This window comes from Rhopalosiphum padi, chromosome 1 (genome assembly GCF_020882245.1).
Source record: "Rhopalosiphum padi isolate XX-2018 chromosome 1, ASM2088224v1, whole genome shotgun sequence".
Lineage (NCBI taxonomy): Eukaryota > Metazoa > Arthropoda > Insecta > Hemiptera > Aphididae > Rhopalosiphum > Rhopalosiphum padi.
The window spans coordinates 49,163,843-49,187,610 of record NC_083597.1 but is presented as its reverse complement, the minus strand read 5'-3'; the positions used below and the strand labels follow the sequence as shown (position 1 = coordinate 49,187,610).

The following is a 23,768-nucleotide window of genomic DNA, read 5'->3' as shown; positions in this document are numbered from 1 at the left end:
TATATTTTACTTTAATATGATATATGCAAGGTAAATCAAACACAAAAAAAAAAATATTTGCAATTTGATGTTATAGAGATGAAATAAACATTTGAATTACATTAATTTTTTCATTCTAAAGTAGGTATTATTAATATTATGTAACCTTGATTAATGATCAGTGATCACATAATACAAGGTCCGTATAATGGCCGTGTAATGTACGATGGGTTTACATCTTCAATATATAGTTTATAGCATAATATATTAGGTATAGTATGTTGCTGGTTTACTTTTTGGTCGGCAATTGTGTATATATATTTATACTTTTATCAATACATCTACGAAATCGACAAATCGATGTAGTCAACGATAAAATAAACGTATATATTAAACGACAATCCCGCCTCCACACCATAACCTACCAACGGTTTAAGGCGGATTTCTATAGTACACATGTATCAATTAAAACTACTTTCAAATGAAATTTCATAAATATACATGTATTCATTGAAACCAATCCTATCTTCTAACAGTAATCCGATGATGTACATGTACAAGGTATCTTCAATGTTTAAATTTTAAAAAGGTGTGCTAAAAAAAAGCTTGCATAATCAAGACACAAATAAATCATATAACAATAAAATATAGGTAATACAAATTAAATATATATACGTATTTATCGTATAGTGTGTACTATGATTTTAAAAGTTAAAATTTAAGAATATTAATTACAAACATATACGAATTCATTCAAGCTTATTTTATATAGGCATATCATGTATTATTCAAAAGATATTTCAAACTTTCAAAGTTAAATTTTATAAATGACAACTTATAATTTTATTTAGAATAACAGTTTGTATAATTTCACGAGACTTGGATTTACACTATATTAAAAAAAGTGTTTTATACACTAAAAAAAAGTAAATTCCATTTTTTAGTTTTTATATGATAAAGATCTGCAAGAGTTTGTTCATTGTTTGAATTAAACCAATTATTGTATCACACCCATGATTTTTTCTTGAAAAAAATTCACTTTAAACAATTTAATTCATATTCTAGACAAAATAAAGAGTTTTTAAACTTTTAATTCAGTAAGAGTTTAATAAATAATATAATAATTATTTTCATTTTGTAATAAACTTAATAATGTTTACAATATGGTATATTATATGTTATTTAAAAAAATGAATTTTGTTTAATTTAAAAATATTTGAAAAGAAATTTGTTAGGTATGCAAGTAACTTTGTTTAAGTTTTAATCCAAAGTTTTTTAGTTCGTATTTTTTTTATTAATATCATTATTCATAATTTTTTATTAAGTTATTTTAAGTTTTATGATTTCTACAATGCAATAAACTTCAAATCAATAATTTATGTGAAATACTGTAAATTGTGTAGTATATAGTAGGTCAAAATATCTGTTTAAACTTCAAATAACAAATACATCGAATTGTTAATATATTTTAATATTATGCAAATATTTAACTCGTATACCAAAATATTATATAATCTGATTATTCCGAGAACGCTTAGGGTGAGAATTATTGTTCTATAGTTTAAGTTTTTTAACTTCAAAAGGATTTAAAGATATATAAATTATTTAATATGTTCTATATAATACACGGGTTTTGATTAAAATACCTCTGAAATGATAGCTCAGAATAAAATATCTTACAAATTAAAAAACAAACAAAAAACACTATTCCTCTTTCATATAGCTAAATATTTCTTGATTTTCGAATAGATAAATTACTTATTATTTAATCATGCATCATTATAATTTATAATACAAATAAGTAATTAATAGAAGTAATTAATACTTTTATTCTTCATGGGTATAATATTATTTTACTATAAATTAGATCAAATGAAAATAATTCATGTGATAGAGAGTATCAATATAAAATATGAAAAATAATAAATAATATAATGTTTGAAATACGTATTGTTATAACATTTAATCACGTAGTTATTGTAAAATCGTAAAAATAGGACTTATTAATTATAATAATTATAACTATTAGCACCTAAACATAATATTAAATCTAACGTATACCTATTTTGTACTATAATAGATAACGTAAATTAATCTAAATAATTTTAATAATTTATAATACTTCCATCTATGAAATAATAAATGTTTATTTCAATTATATTTCAAATAAATATTTAATACTATTATACTATTTACTACCATTATTATGGTTGTTATTATTATATTATTAACGTTATTATTATTATTATTATTATTACTGTGGAAAATTTCCATACTATCACTTCATAATAATAACCACAATATGTAATTTTGCTTACAGAATTAAGTTTATATTTATTTTCATTTATATGAACAACATTATTAATACAATTAATATTAAATTATAATAATTTATATGTATAAAGCACTAATGGTCAAATCATTGAATCAAAATAATAATCAATCAAAGAATAGATAATATATATATCATACTAATTGTAAGTATCTTTTGCAGGCTATTGATCAGGATGTTCAAGAGTTAGAGAAATTGAAAACTCCAACGGGTAACTTATGAAATTAAAATAGTTTGACAATAAAATCTTCAACCAATTTACTTTTTTGTTAGGAGCACTGTCTGAATCAATTTCAATGATGAAAACACGTGAATCTTCGTACACAAACGATAACGGAAAAGAGAAAACTGATGCTAAAATAAAACAACAACGTTAGTAATAACAAACAATATACATAAACCTACATTAAATTATTATTGATTATATTTTATTTTATTTATAAAGAAATGGAAAAGGGAAATATAGATGGGTATAAAATTTTAGTTTGACAATTAAATAAGAATAACATTCGTTTGATGTTTCTGCAAGATAAAATTCATTCTCGTCGTACTTATATATCATAAGAAATATGACAAATTAATAAAATACTTTCCGATATTAATTTTACCGTGGTACATACATAAGATATACTTTAAAGGAGATATTGATTATATTACATAATTGTATGTAAGGACATGTTTACGATTTACGGTTCCCACGAAAGAATAATTATTACACTTTAAATAACGAGATAAAAATGTTGAGTATACACGCATTTTTATAATGGGATAATATGTTCGTGGTAGACACACATTTTTATGGTCTTTGGAATTAAACTGTGTAGATATATCTATTTTTGATGATCCATAAAATATAACAATAGTATAACGCGTGTTGTACGCGTTCCATAAATTTACGTTTTATATTGGTACCTACATTTTAAACAAATATAAATAATAGTTAATAATTCATATATAAATGCTTATATATTATTTATGTCTATACGGATGCGTAAGATTAGGCTGCATTTTAGCATATTTTTTTTTTGTTTCGAGTTACTGCTTTTACGTTAAATACATAATACTGTTAAGAAGGATAAATGTGAAATTTATAATTTTTTTTTAAACTAAAAATGGATTGATTACGGTGCTACACCGTAATTTATATTGACACGAGTTTTGTCGGTCGATTTAGTGAATAAAAATGGCGAATTGATGGCTAAACTGGAACAAAAAATTTCGTCAAAAAACGACCATGACGCTGGCGGTCGACCGGACACAAAGGTGCAATTGTCGGTGGACATACCGAGCAAGGGCATACACAAACAGACTATGTACGCATCAGACGGTGAACCGCCAAAGAAACGGGACAGCAAATACAGAGAATACGACAAAAAAAACTACGTAAGAGTCGCAAGAACTGTATATTTCAAAGTTGTAATACCCGACCCTAAGACCCCTTCTACACCTATATAATAATAGATATATACATCTCAATTATTATTTGACAAAAATCAGCCAACTATAGTCGTTTGATGATATTAGCAATAAGGACCCTTTGTTTACCGTTTAACTATTATATTATGTTTTATGCCGTTTCGTAATTTATTATTTGTTAATATTAAATAATATAATATGTTTATAATATATTTTCAAAATGTTGCTATGTCTGTTTATGTTATTAAAATCAAATCAAATCAAAATAATATACTCTCGTTTCGAACCCTTGTGATAACTACAAGTGATTAATGATAATACGAGCTTATATCACATAAAGACTCATTTTCCAAACAACGTGTTGTATAATATAATATTAGTTTTGATACATTTTCAGGATTCGCAGTTCCCTCCACCGGTGTCGTCATACTTCAACGTGGAAGCGACACCCGAGGATATGGCGGAATACATTTTCTTCACAAAGGACTTCAAGTCGGTGACGCAAGCAATAGAGAAACTCATCCAGGACGGGAGGGTTAGTACAACAACTATTGCTATTATATATTCATACATTTATATATTTATTATTACATTACTGTAAATATATATATATATATTTTTATGCTGTTAATAATTAAATAGTGATAACACGGTGACATGGATAGCCTATCTAGGTGCTATTTTATCACGTGTCTGTTTTCCAATAGATAACTTATATCATTATTTAAAATAAACTAATATTTATTGTAAAAAAATAACTCCCCTCCCCCACTAAAAAAACCCAGATATTACAAAATAATTTAATATGAACAATATAAAAGGTAGTAGAAAAATGGTTGAAGATAAGAAATTTGCATTATCCATATTAAGGTCAGCCCTTTGATGAAATAATTAATGGTGCATATAGAAGCAAAGGAAGAATAAATTTTAAAAAGAATACAGTTTAAGAAAGACAGAAAATACATTTTATTTGCTTAAATTTTGGCTTGAATACAGACTCTTCTGTTAGGTTTTGAGAATAGTTATAGAAATAAAATAATAGGAGAATAGTCATGCAGTAATTAATCTGTTTTTAAAATAAATTCAAAAAATTACAATAACATAAATGCCATAAAAAATACCTACTATGATTAATAGTAGATACTAGAGAGCCTAGATAATAGTATCATAATAATATCATATTATTACCTATAGGCTTTCTAATTAATAGTATGTGGATCTTACTACAATACTACAAAACGTATTAAGACACAGTATTACAAAGACTTATTAGGAAATTAGGTAGAACTAATGTATATTGAGCACAAACACGTCTAACATAACCATGAAGTTTTAGTACCTTACAATATAATGCATATTTATATGTGAGTACATGGTAACTTTGGTATCAAAAACAATGCCCAAGTCACTAACTATATTTCCTTTATGCGTGTTTCAAAGTTGTGATAATATCATCATAAAAAATAATAAAATAACAAGATTAAAAGATTGACATAGAGCTGTATTTACATATATTGAGAGAAAACCCAATGTTTTTCTATCTTTGACTGTAATATACTAAAAAATATCGTAATAAAACATATTAGTACTATGAACCTGTAATAACAATTGATAGAATCACTAAATATATCTTAAACATTCAAAAACAAAAGATTGCAATTTAAATAAAAATATTATAATATAGTCGTAGATAAGAAAAAAAAGTAATTTCATTAAATTTAAATAATCCATTGACATTTTGCAGACAAGTTTTTCTCATCTTGTATACATTTTTTTTTTAACTAAACGCCACTTACACAACGTGTAATATCGTCATCTCTTTATTGTAAATAAACAATTTAAAACAAAAACATGCATTTGTGACTTGTTTCTTATTTTTTAAATTATTAATTTATTAATAATTATTATTATTATTATTTGTTATTATGAAAATCAATATGATTTTTACGCTAAATAATATCGTTAGGTTTAATATATATTATATACAGTAAATATTATTTAAAAAAAAAACATAATTTTGAATATAGGTAATTATTATGAATGATCTGAGCTGTGGAGACCAAAAATATATTAAAGCCAATTAACTGTTTTTTCTCTTGGAATTACCAAATTTATATTTATTTTAATCGATGGAGTAAATTGAATTAACGTTAAAATATCGTTTTGCAATTGAATTGTTTTTAGCCAACTCAACATTAAATCGATCAATTTAAGTAAATTAGTTACGTGTATTTGTTTTTGTCATGTCTAGACAAAATCTGTATAAAAACTTTTAAAAATATAATTATGTAATTATTAACATAGGTTAAGCCGGTTTTAAAGTGTGAAACAATAAAGAACCAGTCAATTGACTTTGAAATAATTTAGACTTTAAGAATGAACACTATTTTGAGTAATAAAAAATAACATATTTTATATTAAAATAGAATATATAAAATATAATATAGAATGAATATTATATTTTAAGTCAATGTCCCATTAAATAGCGAAACCAATAAAATTGTTCATAAAAAGGTAATATTTAATGACTATTTTAAATTTTTCTTTCAAAAAGAATGACACTCAATTATTATAATTTATTTTTTAATAATTATTTTTTTTTTTTTGGGAGATTGTATAAGTGCATTAGCGTGCCACTTTTGAAGAAAATTAGTCAAATACATGAAACAATATTCTTATTAGCAATGAGAAAAATATTTTTGCTGATATTATAATTTATAACATAAATATCAAGTTTTAAGATAAAGTGATAGTTTGCGATTGTACTAATTCCGTCACATCATATTAATTGATAACAACGAAATGTGCTTCAATGTTCAATGAATATACTATTGAATTGAAATTAATTTATGCATAAAGAAGAAACATAGTTAAATAAATTGAATAATTAAGAGCACTAAATTAATTTAATTTAATTCATTTGGTAGTTTTGAACAGACTAAATCCTATCGTTGTTAATGATGGACAATATAAGCATTGCGTAAGTATTTATGCATTAATAATTAATACATTTTACGTATTATTATAGAAACTTATGTTATATTCGTTAAAAAAATAATAATAAAATAAGCTAACTTATTTCTGTAAGCATTTTCACTGTAAATATATGGCTTCAAGCAAAAAAAGAACTTGTACATTGTATATGTATAAGACCTCGAGCGTAATAATACACTGTGTACCATTCATTTTTCATAAATGAAACGATGAAACATTGCCAGTGCCCAGTGGATATAAAAACTTTAATAATATCGCTTTTGTATGAGCGAAAAAATATATATTTACTTTCGCAAATTCGTATACCTACGCTTTTTTCTCCTTTTAATCGAATTCGACAGCAGTTTTTTTTGAGACTTTATATACTTTAGGTACACAATAACATACACGCAATCAAACTTTAGTTTATTTTTAATTTTAATGAAAAATACGTTACATTTTAAATAATAATTTATATTTTAATTTTCCCGACTGATCGACGTAATTTTTTAATGTCACAGGTTTTTTTGTTATTACTACTTAACTATTTAACAATATGAATAGTTACCTGAACGTTTGAGCGTACCAGCACATTGCATTTCCGTGACACTTAATTTGAAATAAATTTCGGTCGTCCAAAGATATGACCTGATTGGCTGTACAGCAACACTGATATAATAATATACGCATTGTAGGAACTGACATACGTACCTTATTCTAACGTGTAGGAACTAGGAACTAACGTATGTATTTTTACCTGCTATAGGTCTAGTGTAGGAACTTACATTCATCCGCATGATTCCCATTGTATTTCCACTTGTGCGATTTACAACTCGCCGTAAACTTATAATATGTCAGCTGGACCTCAACGCAAAATATTACAGCTGTACATTTTGATATTCTTCAGATAGTATAAGAACCACTGGTCTACAAAATTAAACTTTTTATATCATCAGAGTTGAATAATATACATTTTTCTAAACTAATTTTTCATGCTGATTTCAAATTTTTAATTGTATTATGTTTTGTCACCTTTAATATTTATCTTATAGTTATTTCAGTATTTTTATGTATAATGTAAATATTTTAAAATCAAATTACTAAATTAAACGTGTATACGGTTTTATTTTACTTGATTTATTCAATTATTAAAATTGCATGAGTATATTGTTCTAAATATTAATTTAACAAAATATTTATAGTGAATTAACTACATTTAAAAGTAAATAGTTTACGGATTTAAAAATGTTGTGAAATGATTTTACTTTGGTACTTTTTATCAGGTAAGTCACGGTATAACATCCAGTAATAGTTCGCAAACATACTTTCATTCCAAAATCCCCGGTAACGAATTTACATTAATTGGATGTCTTAATGAAAAGGTTCACCTTGTTCATTGTTTACTGTGCTTAAGTTTTTCCGAAAAAAATTTAGGTATGAATGTAAAATTGTGTACTAGCTTCGGCAGTACATATACTAAAACATATACATTTTCAATGACATTTGACATCCCAGTTTATTGTATGATTTTAATAGATTTTTAATTCCATTCTTATAGTTAAGCAATTTTTGATTCATATAATGACACATTCAAACATTTTTCTGAAATAAACTTTATTGTTTGAGTTTTGAAGCCAATAGTTCTGATTTTTATTTAGATAGGCTCAAATCTCTAATCAAATCTTTAATCAATCTTGACTAAGTGGTTCGGGAAATGCCTCTTCATCACATATATAGTTTGCATATTATCAAATAATTCTTGAACACATTGTATATCTTCCACAGTAAAATTAAGTTCTTCTTCTGGAGGTTTTTAAATAGGTAACGAGACAATGTATATAGCTGGCCCAATTGCAAGTTAGGGTATCTTTATTATGTCTATTTTTTTCGAAAGGCAACTTATGTTTAAATTACTGAAGTAGCAATTTTTGTGATGATATTTTTGTTCCTTCTTTATCATTAGTATGGCAAATGGTATAAATAATTTTCTTTTGTTTAACCAATCACCCAATCCATTTTAACAAGAGCTAAATATACGGTACCCATGCTTTCTTTCGGTCACTAAGTAGACAACCAAAGAATAACTGGTAAATTTTCCGAAAATCATTTGTAATTTTACATGGTTGTGTTTTAATTGAAATCAATCCACCACGTAACAAAAAAATTCGGGATGATTTTTACACTGGCAAAATGTAATATTTATTATAAAAGAAAAGAAATACACGGTTCTTAAAATATACGCTCTATTTGACCACTACCAGAACACACAACACGTGATTGTGATATCATATTAATATACTATATTAATACATGGCTGTACATTAAATACCGACTTTACATCATTAGCAAACATCAATAAAAATAATAGAAAATTATAATATTATATTTTAAAATATATTTGGGTATAGTGATATCAAAATAAGTATCTAAATCCATATATACAATACACAATATAATATATATTCATACAACAAATTTTAATCGATATTATTTTAAAAACTTTACGTGCTAGAAGAAAATGGAAAAAATATTTGAAATCAGTATAAAAAAACATTTACTTCAGTTTAAATTATCGCTAATGAAATTTTGTTGTAGACCATTGAAATCGTAAAAATATGACCAACTGCAGATGATTATCTGTGGAGCGGAGTTTTTTTCACGTCAACGTCAAGTATAATACTCTGTGCGTAATAATATACCACCCCAGCGTTTGACAGTGGGTTTTTTCAATTATTTATTTATTGTTTCCATTTTCCCCGGTACACTTTCAAATAACAATTTCATCGTGACGACGCTTGTCGTCGTTTTTTTTTTTTAGATTTCCACGAATGATGTTTCCTAATCGTAGCATTACGTCATTCCCCATTCGTATACGAATAAATAAAAGTACACCATTTGATGTATATAACAAAACAAAACAAAAAAGAATGTCAGCTACGTCTCCCCAATTGACGAAGGTTCCTCCAAAAAGACAGTTTTAATGTCCGTACAATGTACAACTACGATGTTCATTGTTATACATTGTTGTACATAGAAAGTATAAGTTTAGATGTTACATGCGCATACTTACGTTTCTGGGGTACAATACAAAGAAGTGAGAATATTATTGCAAATCTACACGCGTATAGTTTTACGGATACACATTAAACGCGCAGTCTAATGGTAAGACGTCGTAATTCGTAGCAGTCTGTATAATAGTATAATACGATATTATAATGCAATGTGTATTATGTATGCGACGGTACTAATCAAGCCAATTTATATATATATATATTTATATATATTATACACTGTGCAGGTACAAATTTCTCTAATCGCACAACGTTGAACCGTCGCGTGTCGTCGTTTTAGTTCATTCTGTCTTAGCAGTTTAATCTAATGCACATGATATAATAAATGTAATATAATAAAGTGTACTGTGAAAGTACAGTTGTTAATACACTATTTTCGTTGCTATACATTATTATCGCACCTCGCCAACACATAGTATAGTCGTCGTCGTAAGAAAACGACAGTAATTTACTATAATATGATATCAGGTTGAGCATTTCCCGAAACAATCGGTTAGGTTCTACATTTATACATCAAGCGGAATGAGACGCAGACAACAAAAAAACTTCACAGCATTCCGAAAAGTTTGTGCACAAGAATAATAAATACATATTATTGAATTAGAATACAGTTAAGTTGGACCTATATGTAGCACAAAGCGTACAACGCGGAGGTAGATTGCTTGAAGGTACATTTTGTGATTTCAAAAGGAATGTAGTGTGGCAGTGGCATAATGTTGAAACGGTTGTTGTTTAATGTGTGTTATAAACTTATAATCTATACATAAAGTACGGGTATAATGTATTTAATTATATTAGTAGGTACATTATCATATAATGTTTTCGATGTTTAATTATACCGTTTAATATTGGTTATATATATGAGTGTTTTACTTGTTTTACTTGAGTGTTGGTTGGCAATTAATTGAAATTTAATTTGAATTTTCAAAAAATATTGATAGCGATAGCAATTATAGAAACTAAAATCTAAAATAAAGGTGACCTGTAAAGTAGAAGTAAAAATATAGTACCTATGTTATACTAGTTTGTATTTACTGTTTTTTGACAGTAAAACTCTGTATTCAACAATCAACAATACCATTCGAGTGGATTGGTTAAAACTAAACCCTTCTGAATTTTTAAAGAGTCAGCTAATATTATTTCCTACTCTTGTTTGTTTTTATTTATTAGATTTGATATATTAAATGACTTTAACATTTAAATCATGTTCACTACGCAAAGTTACATTTTTTTATTTCAAAAACATAATTCAGTTAATGCTTTAAAAGGATCATATTTCTGTGTGTGAATATAATATTCATAAATTGTACATTCAAAAATATAATTATTATAAATATTGTTAAATAATAATCTAATTTAATATAAATTATAATGTTTTTAATATTTCCAATATTCAATTATTTTTCTTTTTCCCTTTTTCATTATCAAAAATATATCACTAAATACTTTTAATAAGATTTACTATATATTAATTTATAAAATTATCATATTATAATAAATTGTTATTTTAGTTTAAAAATACGTATAATTTAATTATGCATATCTTAAATAAAAATTTAAATTGTTCAAAGCTTATGATTTAATAGTTTTATTATTTATGGGTGAACAATGTTATTTAAAAATTAGCTACGCATAGTTTGATAATATAAATTATTTATACCTGTAGCCTGACATTTTTCATCGGTCAAAAATGTTAGATTAACGCTTAAACTTAATACTGGCTGGCTTATTTTAACAGTAGACAAGCGTTAGACATTTACATCCAGAACAAATTACAAAAATATAATCAAAGTAATAAAAAGCTAATTTTTTTTTTTTGAGTGTGTACATTGTATACAAGTATATTATTTTTGGGGTCATTATAGTTTATAAATCACTATGATATTATTAAGCCACTCACTGAAAATCCCAAGCGCCCAGGCTTTAAAATAAACTACTGAGCAGTCGAATATTATATGTTATGGATGTTTATTAAATGCAGGTGAATATTTAATAATTATTTTTTTATATGTACGCATAAATGTATACGTGCTTTTATATTATACACATCACAAATGTTGTATTTATAAGTGCTTGTGACACATACAAAATACTTTTAAAGGGGTAATAGGTAAAATATACAAAAATTTCATTGCCACCTCACAAATGTAATCAAATTACACCACTGGATATCGTTGTATATAGCCACATAGGTGTATACGGTATATACCTAACTAGCTAATAAATGCCACAGCCCACAGATTATATAAATTGACGACCAACTGTACGTTACATTGTACGTTTATTGATGACAGGGTTTACAAGCACGAGTGTAATATTATATTATGCATAATATACGTATACCTATATTATTATTGCATTTATGTATAGTGTATTGTATTGTGATTGATTTCGATAGATCTCTGAACGCATCCAATTACTGTACATGGAAATATGGGACGCATTTTGTATGTGTATGTGTGTCGTGTAAGGTATATAACTGCGGCCATGTTGTATTCTGTTTCCTGTATAATAAAGTATAATATTATACATAATATAATACGAATTAATTTTAATCGATTAGATAAATTATATAATACGCGTCAAGAGTATATAGAGCGCAATTAATCGTTCCGTTTCACCGAACAGCCATTTTTTCGATTGATATGATATAACATGTGTTTTTGAAACTACTTTTTCTTAAATATATTTAAAATTTATTGTAACACAAAACTATGTTTTAAACTGTGTATAAAACAATTGTATACAGTTTAATAATTAAATAATCGCTCTATATGGCTAACATGCAGTTGGATGTACTAATCCCGTGAGGATTTACCCATTTTCCTGAAATAATGGAGATATCATAATTCTGGGTTTTTAATAAGATTCACAGGGACAAGAACTACAAATATTTCATGTTTTAATTTATTTTAATGTTTTGGTAAAAAAGATTAATGAAATTAAATTGTTGAAACGTCAATATTTTCAGAAAAATGAACTCTACAAAATGGCTATCTTCAATTTTTTTTTTAAATAATTAAATCATGAAATATTTTTAGTTCTTGTCCCTGTGAATCTTATTAATAAACCAGAATTATGATATCTCCATTATTTCAGGAGATATCGCAGTGGGTAAATCCTCACGGGACACTGTATATACCGATTATACGTTAACAGGGATTTAACAAAATCTTGCGCTCGTTTTGGATTTAATTTTAAATGCGTATACCACAGTTTAATGTTAAAGATCATCATTTTACCGTTTGAAAAATAATGTATTTTAATCGTTATCCTCTTCCGGATAATGAGTATCCAAGTGATTTATTGGACCGATGCTAAAATCCCAATGCATTTATATTCTATAAGCCACGTTCATCTTACTATAGTCGTTTCTCCAAGGTATTAACTATTAATACGTATTACGCCGATAATAAATAATGCAGGTATCTGTTTTTCGATAGCGGATTTATTATATAAATATAAAATAATAACGGTAGTCTTGCAATGTCTTGACGTGTTCAAAATAAATTCAAAACGTCCAATTTTTGATCGGTTCGTATAATGTTGCGTGCGTGAAAACTTTGGGCTTATAATGTTATTATTTATTATACGCAGAAAAATTCAGAGGTGTTATATAAAAAATATTCAGACGATTTCATTGGCCGCTCTAGATACTGTACCCCGTGTTCGTACATGGTGGAATCCTGGTCTAACGTGAAAAAATATTGATTCAACTATGTATATGATGAGCGTGGATAAATTATTATATTATGTGCGCAGCAGCTGTCACGATTCGTCCGGTGGTGTGGTGAACTTTTAACTAATTGTCATGAGCGAGCATTTTTATCAGATACTCAACCCTTCCCTCCAAACATAGACAATCACTCTAACAACAAAAATAACTTTAATAAATGGCATTCCATTTCAATAACAGACCACAATAACCATGTCATTAAACACTATATAGTATCGTCCATTTACAAAACACTCATTAACAGCCGACAAGATTAGGAAGTGGGTCATTAACAGCCACCCACCACAAATCCGCAGTTTTATCTATACGTGAATATTTTAACGAATAATAATTTTAAATCTACAAAATAACTTAAAATAAATAAATTGTCCCACATGTAAGCAAACTTTACCACAAGCTGCATTGACTCCACATCAACTACTTATATTTTTATAAAAATTAGATAAAATTGCTTGTATTTTGTTTTTTTCAATCTACGTGGCTCATAATAATAGCGACAGGAGACTGTTATTAATACTTAATACTTTGACGATTTAAGTGAGTGGCAATTAATTGTAAATATTGTTTATTTAATTTATATGCATACTATAAAGAAATATTATATTTGACCACAAACCAGTTAATAATCTATCCAAGCATTCTGCAATTTGATTTTTAACTTTAAAGTTTTAACGGTACCTATATAATATTTTAATTACCTAAAAAAAAAAGTAAATTTATTACAATTATTGTATTATATTTCTAGTTAGCTAACAATAAGAAAAAATTATTCTATTCAAGTGAAATAAATATTGTGAATAATAATCCCTAACCTACCATGAACACAATTCTACATAACTAGAAACAGTGTTGTTATTATTATTAGGTACTATTATTATGTTTATATCAAGTTCACATAACTGTAAAGAAAACACCGCAATATAATAATAGTGAATAATGTTCATGAATATAATATTATCATTTTAAGGAAAACGATAATAACCCTGCAGAATTCTAGAGACTATATTATATTCAATTAATATTTTTGAAAATTTTATCAAAATTCAAATACACTGAGACTCAATCTAAGAGATTTGAAAACGTAGAAAATATGTTTTCCTAGTTCAATGTTATTATTACCTTATACGTGCTACAATATTATGTTAATGATTAATCGAGATTAACTAAAAGTTAATTACTGAAACCAAACACAATATGCATTATATCGTATCATAATAATTATAGACGTACAGCACAGATCACTTATAATTTATTAACAAGGAAAAATAACAATTAAAAATAAAATCACTATAAAACCGATGTATAATTAAAATATCAAAGTTTCTAACATAAATTAAAATATTAACATATAAAATAAATACTTATATATATATGAGAAGGATTAATGATTTCTTTTAAATATCAATAATAAAACTATATTTATTTATTTTTCAAATACTTATTAATATCAATCTATAAATATTATGTTTTACAATAAGTTTAAGCCATGTAGTGGTAGTAATTGCAAGAAGAATCGATTTAGTGATGGAACTGTACGATGATGACAAGCAACGGTTTTTAATAACTTAAAAGGTCTCAGCATCCTTTACATTTTAAACATCTATGTTCACCTGGGATGTTAGAGAAGATACATTTATAATTAGAGAATTACAGTCAACAGTGGGTGGATAATGTTGCTATTAATCAAAATTTTAATAGGTAATGAAGCTTGAAATATCAAAATATATTAATATATTTAAATACATTATATTATATCATATATTAAAATTAAAATTTTTAAAACCCAAAATACTATATTTTATCAAATTTATAAATGTTATCTTTAATTCCAAGCCTACTTCCTAAAAGCAAATCTAATCACTGTGTAATTGTATCTATGCTTAAACTTATAATATTTATTAAATACATATTAAATTGGTACACTAACTTAGGTAGTACTCGGTATAATATCAGAAACCTCAAAAGCTATTGAAGCCATATTCACATATTACTAAGTTTGGATTGTACTATTGGTTTTTGTTTTTGTTAGGTGCGGCCAAAAAAAAATTCTTTATGGCATTACAACGTTTGCTAGGTCAACAATATTATTTAAAATTTCAAATAATAAATAAACTATTCCATTTGCCGATATTCAAAAACATTTCCAATTTTATTTTTTAAGATATATAAAACCAAAACATTACTTTAAGACCATCAAATATTTTTTTTAAGAAATAATATAATATCTTTATTCGCGATTAAAGAAGAGAAGAAATATGCATTTTTTGATTATTATTAGATATTATATTATATTCATTACAAGTTATATAAAATCGACTTATCATAGATATGGTATACATATAATTATTTTTCCGTTGGTCTGTATAGGGTACAACATAGATATTATATATTATATAATATCTTCAAAACATTCTGTAAAACAACTGTATATTTTCTATATTAATATAAGTATCTAAATAATGCTATAAAACAGTAGGATAGAAAGTTTTCAAACTTGGTGCATCCATAATCTATATAAACCATAAAGTACCTACTCTATACAAAATAAATAAACATATACACCTACATTTATGTGTTTGAAAAATTCTACATTATTTTTCTGTCTTTGATCTTTTTCTCGTACATATTCTCGTATACTCGTAAAATAGTTATTGTTCAAAAAGCTGAGTAGCTATAATTTAAAGACTGTAAAAACGTCTTAAAATACATTCGTTGAAATTCTTATAATTGCGGTTCGAACAAAGCACCAACAGATATTATTTATGGTAATTTATTCAAAAATATGTATAATGTGATTTTTTAACTGCAAGTATAAATTTCTCAAAAGTATAATATCTTGAAATTTAATAATTTTTTATGAAATATTAATCTCCATACAAAGGTGAATTTTGTCAGAATATAGTTTCACATGAAGTCTTTAAAAATGTTGACCAATTTTAAATAATTAATGGAAATATAAATGTATGGGATAGATTTTGTTCGATAATTTATTATACAGGACCATTTTTTGGGGGGATTGATTATCTTAGACATATTGTATCTATCCGCTTCCTATATATTACCATATTATCAAATTATATATTTAATTAAATAATGAGAAAAGCCAAACGTCAATAAGAATATTGAAGTTAGAATTTACCTGGTAATGAAATACAAATGGGGCACAATTCAAATAGCAATTAAATACAACTGGGACGTAATTAACCCAGCACAAAGTGAATAATAGTTATTATTGTAACGCACTACGCACATAATATTATAGCTCAGTATACGATTTTAAGAGAACCACATAACCGTCAAAAGATTTATTATTATGCAATTTGAAGTTTTCAGACAGTTACTATAAGTATTACAGTTTCCAACCATCAATATTATCTAAAAAGTTCTTTAGAACTGATGACAAAATCAAATATATCTTTATATAATAATATTATATTATTACGCGTACACAGTGAGCCCAAAGCTGTTCAAACATAATATACTAAATTGCACAGTAGGCGAACATGTCCTAAAAATATAATAACGACATCTTTCTCATTGGAAAACTGGTTAAAGTTGTACATTATTTCATATTTAAATAATGTTCAACTATAGATAACAATGTCTTTTAAACCAGTAAAACCCAAAACATGTATTATTTAAAAGTAATACATATTAAAATTTTTTACTTATATTTCACCTACCTACCTATAATATGCTTAGAGAAAATCTTTAGAATATAAAATGTTCACTCTCATTCAATATTTTAAGGCCTATCGGTGATATTTTCCACCACTAAATATTATAATATATTCCTTTACCCGAAAAGTGTTCATGTGAAAAAGAATTTATAAAACAAAAACATCACTGTATATAAAATCGATAAACTTCCCTTTCGCTATAACAATAAATATGCGTATAAAATGCAGGTTTATACACAAAAGATATTTTTTTTATTAATAAACAATACATATTAAACGGTATAGACAAATAACTTTGGACAAAACCAAAAAACTATATGATGACGTTGCATAATATCAACGCAGGTATGGTAGATATGGAGCCCCCTCCCCGAAAATGGACTAGTTATCGCATGGCACGTTGAAAATATTTAAAATTTTTAAAATTTCAGTAATTGTTATTATTTAAAACTGTCAGTCTAATCATTTAATTTTAATGCGCATCTATAAAGTTTTGTAATCAAGTTATTTGTCTTTTTTAAAACGATTAAACATTTTTATTTCATTATCTTATTTCAACAACAAATAAGTAATCACAATGGAACAAAATCATTATTAAATCAGCCCTTAATACCCTCGCAAAGCCAACGTAATCAATAACGATGCGTATCGCCACAGTGCTTGAACCGACAACATTTTATCAATGTATAACATATTATACTTAATGACGACAATAAACTTTATCACCATGTGTAACTATAACGTGCGTTATTTCAGTTGGACCGCGAATCGGCGTTGGCCTACTTGGACAAAATCGACAGGGAGCTGTACCGACTGGACGCCCGTTACTCCGACCAAGCCGTAGAAATATCAAGCAAAGACATCGTGAGTACATGCATTTTTCTACACTAGAATTACTATAAGATTTACTTTAAACTATATTAGTCATCGTGTCATTTTACGTTTAAAATTAATCGACGTTTTTAAATGACCTACAATTTAGTTTTCTGGAAAACGTCAACGATAATAAAAGCGTACATATTATATTGGTGGTCTTTATTTATTATAAAAAAATAAAATATTTTAATTTTTCAAGTACCGCAGATTTTCCATTCTTGGTATATACTATAACTGGGGTTTCCTTTACCCTTTTTAACTATGTTGAACTTCACTTAAAACTTAAAGTTTTTATTGTCAACAACTCCATTTATTTTTGATATTCAACCATGATTTTTTTGTAAGGCCATATAATATTCATTACAATCTTAAAATAATAATTAAGTCTGTAAAGACTATATACCTATAATAATTATAATATAAATACAATAGAACGTTATCGAATAATATATTATGTATAATATAATGTACTAAAAAACAAAATACCAAAAATGTTATTTAAGGAATTTAATTTAACTATTTTTTTCGACATCGTACAACACTGCAGATTTATAAAACAAATATATATAGGCGTACTACAGGAGGTTGAAATTGATTGGGTCACTCCGTACTCAGTATGCATGTGCTCGAAACGAGCAGAATATACGATATACATTATATATACATATGTTTGTTATACAACGATACATAATTTATTTTTTACGACGAAACTACCCGTATAGAGTAGTAAGCATTCACTCGAAAACCATCTCAATCGTTTGTACCTAAAACATTCACATAATTCCCATACGATACGTGTTATACAGTCGGTATAGAAAAATAATCGAAATTTCTGTTTTACAACTGCAGTATTCGAATTATCATATTTCACGTGTCCGGCATACATTCGCTCATTTATGCAGTATGGCAATGCGCACTTCACAATATGTATGCTGCTGACTGTATTATAACCGTGTTAAACAATATTTTGATAGCGAAAATGCTTATTAATAATATTATTATTTTCTATTAAAAGTTTTCCAGTTCGATGTAAACAAGCCGCGGGAGAAATGTGTATGTACACACTTACAGGAAATGTAGGTACCTATATGTATTATGCAACACACAGTTGATCAACCATGTTTTAATTAATTTCCATATTAAAGTAGGATCCATCGATGCAGGCACGAAGTAGATTTGTAGTATATTTATAAGACGTAATTCACTAGGAATTCTCACCCTCATTTATTCAATTAATAATCAATATATTCAAATTCTAAATTTTGATTTTTTTTTTTTTTTTAAATAAAATTATAAACCATACTTTTATATTCCTATGATTTTCTACTAAAAAAGTGCTCTATAGCGATACAAATTTATTTTTTCCAAATAAGACTCTACCGCTTTTACTGGGCATTATTTAATGGATATTTTTTTATAAAATGTTGAACCAAAATTTGAAAAAAAAAAGTACAAGTAATATTTCATTATAAAATGTTTATATTAAAGATAACAGTTCTTATAAATAGTTATACAAAAATATAAAACTAATGTCATATTGAATCTACTAATTTAATATTTACTAAACTTAGACCATTTTTAAAAATTATAAATATCTATATAAATAGATTAATATTAATTATTAAAATATTCAAGTCACCATAGCTTTCATATATTTTTAACGTCCATTCTCGTTGACCTGTCGCCCTTAATACTAACACAAAGTTATATAATCTATAATATAATCTTTAAGTACATTTAAAAATTCCAAGGTTTGGATTTTGAATAACCACATTATTGAAAAAAAGGGACCTTGCTTGATAAATCACCATTTACATTATATTAAGTATATTGTACAAAACGTGTCGTGTTATTTTTTTATTTAATATTTACACTAGTTTTCATTCCACATACCCTAATTTTTCTATAAATTTTTAATCAGTTTAAATACATAATATTATATGATACATAATATTAAAACGCTGCATATGTGATAGAAATATTAGTACTTACGAAATTCATAAATAATATTTTTTACACATAATTAGAATAATTTTGTGGACATTATTTTGGAGTTGAATATATTTTTAACCACATTTTAACTTTTTTTTATAGGAAAATCCAATAAAATTCCAAAAGAACTATGAATCTTCCGATTTCAATGACATTGATGGAACGTTGACCGAACTAAAAGAAATGCAACAGATACTCAGAGACAAATATACCAAAAAAAGCATAGACTTGGACGAAGAGGATTACAACTCGAAACGTAATGATTGTAAAATTTACTTTGTTTTAAACTTTTATGAATACCTATTAATTTTTTATTCAGGAATTCGAAAAATCTTGGAAGCCAAACTACGAATGTCTGATTCGCAGTATAATCGACTTTTAGAAACGCTAACGGCTCCGTCAGACTATACGTATGCCCAAACGATGATGGATGAAATTATTTATCAACTAGCTAAGCTTATGTTTAACCAAGGACTTTTCATTGGTAAGTTTCTTCAGTAATTGTAGCTATATAATATGCTAACTATAACTTATTAATCTTAGAGCCTTAGCCTAATTACATTTTCTTTTTATGATTATTAAAATATTTTAATTATAATTTTGGTTGTAGGAAGTTCGGATTTTAAAAGGTATACAAGTCCATTTAAAGTTGTGTGGAAGCAATTATTTTTGCCCCCTTGTTTATATATTTAATTATATAAACATTTTTTGTTCAAGTTTTTGTGACAAATTGTATTTCTCGCTGCTCATTATATTTATAATATTTATAATATTACAATAAGATTAGGTTAGTAATATACATAGAATATTCGTATGGCTGTCGGCTGACAGTTATACCTCTTAAAATATTAATGAACCAAAAATATCGAATTGCATACGCCAAAATTATTATAATTAACTTTTCGAATAACTCCAGTCTATTTTCTTCAAAAAACTAATTGAAATATTAAAAGAAATAAAATTTTACTTTAATAAATAATTTATAAATATTTAGGCTAATATTTTATTCGTTCAGTATTTTTGGTATTATACAAGTATTTATAAAAAGAAAAATTAAAATTATATGAATAATATGAATAATAATAATAAACATAACATCACATATTATAGATTATTTTAAATAAATTAAGTAATAAAAAATATAAATATCTACTGTCCTGTGTAGTATGAAAACTGTAAGACGGCGCTCTGGATATGCAATCTAAGGTCATATTTATTGATAATATTATTATTATATTATTACGGCGATGCTTACTAAAAAATATGGTACTTATAATAAAAATTAAGTGTTCCTTTACAATTATACATAGATTAGGTTTAACATAAAAATGAAAATTTAAATAACTTCCTAGAATTTTTCTTAGAACTTTTTGTAATTATAACGTTATAGGTCAAAAAAATGTAATTCATTTTGGTTTTGCATTCAAAGCAAATAATAACTATCAAAAACGGTCTTAAATATTATAATCATATTTAATATATTATTAAACTTATTTTATTTATTTATATTAAATAAAAATACATATATCGCAAATTAAAGTATATTATTATGAATTGTAAAAATGTGCAAGTTATAGCTATGCTGCTATTGTAACATTAAAGTTAAAATTTGAATACTATATGAACTATTTACAAACTCTATAAACACTGTGTGTTGTAACTTATGTGTAACATAACATGTGGGTTGTACTTTTGTAAATAGTTTACATTCTAAAATAACTTTCGGAAAAACGTATTTTCCTTTTAAAATAGGCCTTATTTATGGCAGGGACAATATTTGGATACAATACTCAGGTTTACAATGTTTTGTTTACTTTTCATACGTGAAAATCAATATATCAGTTTACCTTAAATTATGTCGTTTAACATTATTGATGAGACGAAATAACCTTGTTTAAATTTTAGGTGGGTCAGAAGCTCAAGAATCTTTACAAAAGTTTACAGATTTCTTGGAAACCGAAGCAAGTCGAGGAAGGATTTCTAGAGCCCTTGAAAAAAAGATATTGGGTAAGTCAAAATACAAAATCTAATGATCAAAGTCAAAAATTACATAGTATATTATACAATATACATATATAAATATTAAATAGATTGGCGTATACTGTATAGGTATAATATACAGGGCGTGATATAATATAAAATCAGATAATTTCAAGTATATTTTCCAAAAAATAAATCTTTCGAGAGGTCAAGCCATCTAAGGCGATAATTTACATCAACTACATAACAATATAAAAGTACGATGACAGTATTTTTAGTTCAATACACACATTATTAAACAGTGTAGTGTAAGTGTATACACTAATTGAAAGCATTTAATATATTTCTGCGGGACTAAGCAATTTGAATTTTGTTTATTTAGTTAGTTGTTATAATAGGATTTCCGTTTAAGAAAATAAAAAAAAATGTTTTAAATACGAAAATATAATCATCTGTAAAAAAAAAGTATATGGAAATGTATATTTTCAAATACAGAAAACCAAAAATTAAAAATTAAAATCTGAAAGTTCTGTTTAATGATATTGAGTATTTTCGATTAACATTTACACACTGTATACAATATTATGTAATGGTAAATATAAATTACCCTAAAATAAATATCAATACTTTTTATAAGTACCTACTTTATACACCTATTTGGAAATAATCAACCCATTGTAATTATTGACATATAAATAATATTAATATTTTGTTTGCGTTTCAGACTTACTAATAACGTCCCTTTCGGATACATTGACCGAGCACCCGGAACTGATGGCTGCCGCCAAGGAAGGTTTTAGCAAATACCTAGATGCCTACCCCAATTCAGGTATAAGATCGTTTTGCTCATACTTGGACTTTATATTTTCTAAAAATATTTTTTTATAATGATTATATTATTATTATGTTTTAACATTATAATACTCATAATTAAAATAATTGTCAGCAACGAATAGAAAAATGTATTCCAATAATAATTCTATATAGTAAAATATTATTAAATATTTTTTACTTATTACCTACAAACTAAATAATACAATGCATTTTACTGTTTTCCCGTGTACGTATAGAATCAAACGCTGTCCATCAGATGAAAACCGACAGTTTTTCTACGAAGACGAGAAGAGACACGACTCCAGCGAAAGGTCAGCCGAGTACTGACTTGGAAACAGCCGTGGTGAAACGGAGCGTGAAGACATCCGGTATCGAAGACAACGAAGGCAGTAGCGCAGTGGCGAAAAATTAAAAATATATATACATATTATTATATTATTAATATCAACGTCGTAGACTATTAATTCAAAAGAAAAATAAGGAATCTCCCTCCATCCAAAAAAAAAAAATAGTCTAATATTCATTACATTTATATTCTATTATTTAATATAATATTATACCAAATGTATGTGCGTGTGCGTTTGTGTGTGTGTGTGTTTGTGTGTCCGAATGTGACGTTCTCAACCACCACTCTCAACCTGTACCTCCTCGTCAATCTATATTTCTATATAATATTATTGGTCATTCATTTCGTTTTGTCGTCTCCCGATTCAATATTTCGTAGGTAAAATTAAATTTGAAAATATATTATACTTACAGATGGCTCTATAAAATATATTATATTAAATTATATCTCTATTTTTTATGTGTAACGCGCGACAATATCGTGTTGAGTGTGTGCAGTGCTATATACATTTTGTGATTTGTGATAATTTAATTATATTACCATATATACATTA

At 26.1% G+C, this 23,768-nt stretch overlaps 1 protein-coding gene across 1 annotated transcript in view; it reads left to right on the top strand.

Moving 5' to 3' along the window:
• Nucleotides 1–23,768, top strand: part of LOC132932070 (uncharacterized) — a 90,888-nt gene extending 67,120 nt beyond the window's left edge. The window contains exons 4-13 of the mRNA XM_060998268.1: nucleotides 2,474–2,522; nucleotides 2,585–2,683; nucleotides 3,486–3,694; nucleotides 4,125–4,262; nucleotides 17,944–18,051; nucleotides 20,158–20,311; nucleotides 20,375–20,539; nucleotides 21,961–22,062; nucleotides 22,760–22,864; nucleotides 23,106–23,768. Of these exons, the coding sequence (XP_060854251.1) occupies nucleotides 2,474–2,522; nucleotides 2,585–2,683; nucleotides 3,486–3,694; nucleotides 4,125–4,262; nucleotides 17,944–18,051; nucleotides 20,158–20,311; nucleotides 20,375–20,539; nucleotides 21,961–22,062; nucleotides 22,760–22,864; nucleotides 23,106–23,281 (1,305 nt within the window). The 3' untranslated portion in view covers nucleotides 23,282–23,768. The remainder of the gene's footprint in view (nucleotides 1–2,473; nucleotides 2,523–2,584; nucleotides 2,684–3,485; nucleotides 3,695–4,124; nucleotides 4,263–17,943; nucleotides 18,052–20,157; nucleotides 20,312–20,374; nucleotides 20,540–21,960; nucleotides 22,063–22,759; nucleotides 22,865–23,105) is intronic.